This window comes from Callorhinchus milii, unplaced genomic scaffold, assembly GCF_018977255.1.
Source record: "Callorhinchus milii isolate IMCB2004 unplaced genomic scaffold, IMCB_Cmil_1.0 Scaffold16, whole genome shotgun sequence".
Classification (NCBI taxonomy): domain Eukaryota; kingdom Metazoa; phylum Chordata; class Chondrichthyes; order Chimaeriformes; family Callorhinchidae; genus Callorhinchus; species Callorhinchus milii.
In genome coordinates, this window is record NW_024704757.1 from 11,818,869 (window position 1) to 11,826,747 (window position 7,879).

Sequence of the window (7,879 nt, forward strand, 5' to 3'; positions counted from 1 at the left end):
CAACTCCCAGAGAGCGAGAGGACGTCACGCGCACGTACGCACCCGACGCGACGCACGTGACACACACCAGCCCCGCCCTCGTGACCGGTCGTGATGGAAACGGGGAGGGCGGAGCGGGAGCAGCAGTGGCGCCGCCGCCGCCATCATGCCGCTGCTCTACAACGGTGACAGGTTACACGTCCCCACGTCGACCAAGGAGTTTTTCCGGCATTACCCGCACCTGAAGGTAAAAGCAGCGACTCCCCGGGGTGCGGTAGTGGTGGGGGTCAGGGGGTCAGGCAGGTGACGGTTAGAAACAACAACAACAACAAACAAACAACATGGCGGAACGTGAAGCGCTGTTCGCGTCGGAACGTCCCACAGTACCGTCGTTATTTTCCGGCGGTCCGGTTTGAACGTGGGTTTAAGGGCGGACGGTACTTACTCGCGTGTTTGTTGTGGTTTATTTGTTCTCAAATGCTCGTGGTCTCTGTTTGCACTTGTGGTTACGAAAGCGGTCCCCGTTAAAGCCTTCGACTTGTTTAAACTGAAACCCGTGTTGAGACCGTTAAGCATTTTTTTTTTTAGCGTTATACGCTCCTCGTGTATTGCTATTGTTTATTAGGATTTTTTTATTTGTCGTTTTAAACTTGTGTTCGAATGGCGCGGCCCTGTTACACTACTTCAAACGTATTGGTTCATGTATTGTTATTGCTTGTTCTTAATTTATTGTCATCTGTTTAAACTTTGGTTTAAACTTTTTTGGTTTGTGTAAAGGGCTTTGCGCTTGTCATCCTCCTGTCCCTCGGCGACTAGGGCTCCGCTCCCTCGGCCTCCTCGGCCTCCTGGACCTCTCCGCTGCCTTCGTCCACCGTCCTCTCCTCTCACCTCAACCTTCACGGTTCTGTCCGGGAATGGTTCAGACCGTACCTCTCGCACCGTCTCCACTTCGTCTCCACAAACGGCTTCTCCTTCAGCCCCCGCACCGTCTCATGCGGCGTTCCTCAGGGCTCTGTCCTTGGTCCCCTCCTCTTCAACATCTGTATGCTCCCTCTTGGTGACATCATCCGCAGACATGGGGTCGACTTCCACACGTATGTGGATGACACCCACTGTACCTCTCTGCCTTCACCCTTGACTCCACGACCACTGCTGTCCTGACAGAATGTCTATCAGACATCAAGTCCTGGATGAGAGCGAACTTACCTCAGTTGAACGTCAACAAGACTAAGGTTCTCCTGATTGGATCCCGTCAGCGCCTCCTCACCTCAGGCACTGACAGCATCACCATCCATGGTTGCACATTTACCTTACTAAGCCACTCTGGAACCTTGGGGTCTTGTTTGAACCTCAACTATCCTTTCTACCCCACATCTGCACCATGACCGGCTCTGCCTTCCCCCACCTCCGCAACATCGCCCGGCTCTGCCATTGTCTCACACCGCAGGACGCCAAAACCTCATACATGCCTTCATTACTTGACTATGCAAACTCCTTGCTTGTTGGCCTCCCCAACTCCTCCTTCTATAGGCTACAGATCATCCAGAACTCTGTAGCCCATGTCCTGACCCGCACCAGGCCCTGTGACTTTATCACCCCCATCCTCGCTCGACTCCACTGGCTTCCCATCACACAGAGGATACAGTTCAAGATCCTGGTCCTCACCTTCAAAGCCCTCCATGGTCTTGCTCCTCTCGACCTCTGCGACCTACTAACCCCCTACAATCCCGCTCGCACCCTCCTCCCAGTGGGCTCCAGCCTTCTTCACATCCCCCGCCTTGCTCACCCCACTATTGCTGGGCGGGCTTTCTACCACTCTGTCCCTACCCTCTGGAACTTCATCCCGCAGTCCGTCTGCCTCGCCCTCTCCATTGCCTCCTTCAAGATCCTCCTCTTTGACCGTGCTTTCAATCACCCTGCTTCCTCCCTCTGCCCTCCACCCTCCCCGATCCTGACCCCCAGCTCGGGTTCGAAACTCTGACTGTCCAGCGCCTTGGGACATCCTCCCAACATGAAAGGCTCTATCCATTTCAAATAGTGCCCCAAGATTTTTAACGTCAATATGAACAGGCAGTCAGGGAGCTTGGTTTAACGATGATGGGGATATTCTGAAAGAATTAGGTAAAATGGACTGAAGGGCCTTCTTCATCCAAACCAATCTTGTGATCCTTGTGAAACAAATAGAGCTGCTGAGACACAGAAACTGGTTTCCTCTCTGTCTTATTCACTGGTACTATAAGTTGAGGCATGCTGCTTAATTCAAGATTAATGCATCATCCACATGGAGAGAACTATTTCTGTTGTTTTATCCAGGAAGGTGCTCATTCACTGAAATCCAAGCCAGCGTGTAAGGTAGATCCCAAAGGTCTGTTATATGTTCAGCAAAGGGAATTTGCAGCAACAAGCCCTCGGGAGGATGGTAAGCACTTTGAGTATTGGAAAGTATAGTCATTTACCTTATTGAATCTGTTTTGTTATCCATTTTATGTTTTGGGAACTTGATCTGACTATTTTTAATCATTTGCCTATCTCAAACCTGAATCTTTGAAGAACTTGTTGATTTGCTACACAAGATGGCAGTCTAACACAACAGTCTGCCTCAAAGCTTGATTGTTATTGAATTAAAATATGTTGATGCATGACTGCTAGTGCATATTTGGTTTCACAGATCAGCAAGGAATCACCAATATTCCTTTTCTCAGAATTTATCATTGCCTCTCTTATCTTATCTAAGCTCAGTTAAAGAATTTCATTTGGGAGAAAATTATACTAAGTATTACTAAGCAGGTAGTTTGGTAAGGTGAGCATCAAATAAGCCAAACGCCCTTCTTCATCTGAATCTCTCTTGTGAACTTAGTTTGTTTGTTGTAAAATGAAAATAAAGGGAGTTAACCTTCCACTTTCTATTCATCTCAAACCATAGGTTCAGTCACTGTAATTGGATCAGATGATGCAACTACGTGCCACCTGGTTGTACTGCGACACACAGGTACTTTGAGATTTTGTGCAGTGGTCCATTTGAAGATATGAGTCAATCTTTTTGATAATGTTCTCAAGTTAAAGATCTGTTAAGCTAAATGCCTTTGACAGGCTTGGAGGTACTTACTCCCCAAAGTAGTCTTAATGGAGTCCTGTAGCTCAGTGGTTAGAGCACTCGCTTTGCAAGCGAGAGACCTGAGTTCAATTCCAGCAGAGGGCGAAACCTCGGGCAAGTTTCCTTACTCCACACAGAGCCTAATAATAATCCTCCAAAACCAAAAACAATAATAAATTGGTCATTTTCAATCTACGACTGTTTGTGGGACATTGCTGAGCGCAATTGGCTGCCGCGTTCGCCCGCAAATATACAGTCAATTCACTTTACAGTGTGTTCTGTGAAGCGCTTTGGGACGTCCTCCCGACGTGAAAAGCGCTATATCAAATGCAAGGATTATTATTATTATAATGAATGTCACAACCTTTGAAATTCTGCAGTTTTAGAGTAGAGGACTAAAATAAGTCAAATGTTAATATTGTTGGTAGTATTAATTTGGATAAATAATTAGCCAATTTACATTGAGCCAGATGTTAGCTACAGCCAGCAAACGGAGCAAGCTGTGGAATATTATTGAGCTATTGGCAAACTAAAGCTAAAACTATGATCACACATTTTGGGATTTAGAAAATGAAATGTATCAGATTTTTTTAATAAAATGTTTTTCTCATCATTTTATCCACGTTAAAAATTGCCTTTTAAATCCATTCTATTTAATGCTGAGAAAATGCAGTCATTTTCATGATGGAAAAATGTGCATTTCACTTAATCTGGTTTTGTTTAATTGAACTATCCAGTTTAAAATGGATTTTACGTTGCTGGGTATAACTGCACTGGGTAATGTCATTGCATTCTCATGCAGTTAATGGTAGAAATTCTCAATTAATGCTGAGGCTCAGCTGTTCTCCACAAATATACACAGCCTGGATTTATTTCTTTAGGGAATGGAGCCACATGTCTGGGACACTGTGATGGGTCAGATACAGCAAATGAGGTGGCCATGATGATAACTGCTATGAAGTCCTTGTCAGCTGGGTGTGATCATGGAAGGTAAAACCTCTGGACCTTGTTACATAATAACCTATGGAGGACATTAACCCATTTGTGCTATTTTAATCATTTACCCTAAACTCGTTCTAAAACATTTTTTTTGCTTTAGATTTGAGCTTCACCTTGTTGGAGGTTTCATTGACCAGAGGTGGCTGTCACACAGGCTCACTCTCCAGCTTCTCGGTAGGCTTTTGACAACTTTCAGAAACCGGTTTGCTGAACAGTAGCTGATGGGTCCACATGCTCTGCATTCATTTGCTATTTAAATAACTCTAGCAATATGAATGCTCACATTAACTATCTCTAGCATTGTAAATGCTCACATTAACCATGAATTCTGACACTGACTCATTTTTTTCATCTGCATTTACAGAAACGTTCAACAATCAGTCAGAGAACATTCATTTGATCACCTGCTGTGTGACAGGTAAAATTCTGTTTTCTTTAAAGTTCTATTTTCTTTAAGCTTTAGAAGACAGTGTGCCTGATGTGTACCTGTGAAGAGCTTTGAGACGTCCTGGTGGGAAAGTTGCTATATCGAATGCAAGATTTATTTATTGTTAGCCTTACTAATGAGCAGCTACAGTTGCAGAGGGAGAGTTCTACCAGTTAGATACAAGTATGTTGTTGTTTCTTCTTTAAACACCCCCATCTTTTTCAGAACTCAATGACGTAGTGAAGAAACTGCATCACTGTCCGGCGATTTATGGAATTGGTGAGAAGAGTTGATGTTCATTCTGTATATTTTTCAACCTTTGCACTTTTGCTTTATTTACTTTGTGTAGAAGAGGGGAAATAATATAAAGAAATATCTTTGTGAATTTGTGTCATTGTGGTTTAAGTCTAGTATAGTGGAGATCGGGCACTTACATTTTAGGTGGAAAATCATAAGATGTGAATATGCACTTTTATGTGCTGTTATTTGCTCTCCTGATTGATAGAAGATATTGTGCTCGTGCATTTTCACTATAGTAGACGTTATACAAATGTAATTTGTTGATGGTGGCGGTGGTGTATGGTCCAGTGGAAGCCAGCAGCCCTCTATGTTTTTAACTGGCATTCTTCATGATTGAGCTTTAGCAAGTATGTTAAATTCAACATTCCATTAGTTGTGTAAATAATTGCATTGTTAAAACATTTCCTTAATTTTTTTTGCTTAATTGCCTTTCAGCTGTAGATGTGAAAACTGGTGAGATTTTTCACGCAACTTTCCCAGAAAAGGGTCCGGATGAGGATATTCGCTCAGCTCGTTCTTTCATGGGGGGTCCTGTAAGTTCCGAATATTTGTGACAAAAAGTATTTTAAATTGGGACAGAGTGGCAGTCAATAAGCTACGTTAGATATTAACTTGACCTCTCGACCACACTTGTTTATTCAGCTTTTATATCAAATCACCAATTATTGTCTTTACTTAGATGTTGTCGATTTATGATGCAAAAATGCAGCAGATGCAGATTGGACCTTATGAATGGACACACTTTCCAGATGCTGAGTTCTGGTTGCAGCAGTCTGATGCTGTAATATTACAGGTACAGTAACAATTCTGGAACTGCTGATGGGTCTGTGGCAACTGTCTCGAGCTTGGCTTGACTGTTTTACAGGTTGTTTAAGAAGCTAAAAAAACCCTATTAATTTGCATATATAGAATGCAAATTATCCAGTCGTAAGTAGTAGTATTGCAGTAATATTAACCCTGTACAGCAAAGACAAGCTCTTTTCATATCAAAAATATATGGTTGTATATGTAGACCTGGTGATAGCAGCACTTACAGGACATAATTGCGGGTTTGAATCACAATTAACATTGTGGGTAGTAGTTTGGGAACTGCTATCTCCTGCCATGAAACTCACTGTCTAACTCTCACAAATTAAGATTGGCTACTTAATGTCGGAGTGGGCCACTGTATTCCAGCACATTAGCATATGAAAGCGCTCCAGCACGTGAGCCCGCGCAAAGGGCACTCTATGAATACAAGTTGTTGTTGTATCCAGGAGAGGACTTACCTTCTTCCTTCTGATTGTCTTCCACAATCCAGTTTGGAGGATGAAGTAAGTTTAGAAAAACACCATTTTCATTGTCTGAAAACCAACTTAAATCAGGTTTTCCAAACGTTGGCAATCTCTGAAGTGTTCTTATGTGACAAATACAGAAAATGTAATGCTGGCATTCTTGTCAAAACTCAAGTCAGCTTGTCCTCGGAGATCAGAGTTAGAAATTGTGGTGTTTTGTGCTTGCTCGTTGAATGTTACCAGTAGTTAGTGAAACATTGTTTGAAGAATTTGAGCTTTTCCATAGAATTGAGAATGCTAGTGAAACCATTTTTAGAAGTCACTAAAATTCATGCAATATTTACTTTCCTTCACTTTACAGAATATGTCGACATCGCCACTTGTTGAACCTCCGCATTTTGTTAAACACATAAAATCTACACTGCAGTTTCTAAACGATCATCCAGTACCAGATGATTCTTTATTTCCAAACGGTAGATCCAGAATATACAAGAAAAATGCACAAGGTTTATGGGAGAGAATTGATGGTCTGGCCTAAGCTTAATTTTTTTAAACATTGCAGTGTCACTCACACCAGTGCTTTAGCTGCTTCCTCACTTGTGGTACTTAAAAAAAAATGCAGCAAGTTGTGTTTGTTATATAGAAAAACAAACTCCACCAAATGATTTTATACATAAAAGGAATCCCGGAAAAGAAGGATTCTTTGGACAAAAACACATTTTGGGCATTTTTAAGATTTTGCTGTGGGTAACTTTAATGATTGTAATAAATGTATATAGTCCCAAATCTATGCAATGTAAAGTGTATTGCATAATTATACAGTTCTTAATGGAATAAAATTACCTGGTTTGGTCTGATGCCATAACATTTTGTGGGTTACAGTTTGAAAAATTATCTGAAATTCTATTCATACTGGCTATGAAAAAATCAGAATGTTGAATAATTTATAGAAAGTATTAAATGTGGTAAGACTGATGTGAAGTATCTTGGTGTTTTATAATGAATGTGAAATGTGTTCTATTACTTTCTTTTATAAAATAATGCTGTTTTGAATAAACTGTTTGGATCACTTCACATGATGTTTCACATTTTGTTCTAGGAAAAGGTGTAAACCCATAATTGAATGAGAAACTAATCCATCTTTACTAAGACTAACATTGTTCCATCATTTGCAAAAGGTGGTGTCTTGCAACAAACTAATCAAGCTATGGTTGTCATAACTTAATTGCATGTGTAGATAGCTTTTTATTCAAGCTTCCAAATGTTATGCCTGCGGTAGAGTGAAGGGTATGATTTGAGGAAGATTTGCTTATTGGTAAATCTTCAAGCTTGTATAACAAAGAAACATGGCAATGCCAAAAAGTACCTGCTTGATGTAATGACATCTTTAGAACAACTGAAGGAAGGTAATGCAGTACGTGCCCTTGATCAGGTAAGAAGGAATTTATTGGCTCAGGTGCAGACTAACAAAATGTTTATTTCAATCTGAAAGATTGAAAGACTATGTAAAAGTTATGTGTGGGGAAAGAAAGTTAAAGAAAAGATAGGCAGCTGTTACATGGCTATGAAGGAGAACTGACCTTTTCTTCAAAGGCATGGCTGAAATAGTTGGTTAAGAGCTGCATTAAATCCAGGAGACGGTCCAGTTGCTTGAACATATGCACTTCCCATCAAAAACTCTACCTCACCCAGAAAAACTGGTGTAATTAATACTTACTAAACCCAAATCTCAGCTGCTTTACAAAGAAAACTAGATAAAGGAGTGAATCAATTACCGAATCTCTTTTTTTCCCAATTTTGCCCCAG

At 41.4% G+C, this 7,879-nt stretch overlaps 1 protein-coding gene across 2 annotated transcripts; it reads left to right on the forward strand.

Moving 5' to 3' along the window:
* The first annotated feature begins 86 nt into the window (after positions 1-86).
* Positions 87-7,130, forward strand: ntan1 (N-terminal asparagine amidase). Of its 2 annotated transcripts, XM_007893709.2 has the most exons (10): positions 87-226; positions 2,293-2,398; positions 2,903-2,968; positions 3,955-4,063; positions 4,173-4,246; positions 4,437-4,490; positions 4,725-4,778; positions 5,235-5,332; positions 5,479-5,592; positions 6,435-7,130. In XM_007893709.2, the coding sequence occupies exons 1-10, from the start codon at positions 146-148 to the stop codon at positions 6,609-6,611; spliced, it is 933 nt and encodes a 310-aa protein (XP_007891900.1). In that variant the 5' UTR covers positions 87-145; the 3' UTR covers positions 6,612-7,130. The 2 variants fall into 2 exon arrangements, with proteins under 2 accessions (XP_007891900.1, XP_007891901.1); XM_007893710.2 differs by lacking the exon at positions 2,293-2,398 and having other exon boundaries at positions 179-226.
* The last annotated feature ends 749 nt before the right edge of the window (positions 7,131-7,879 follow it).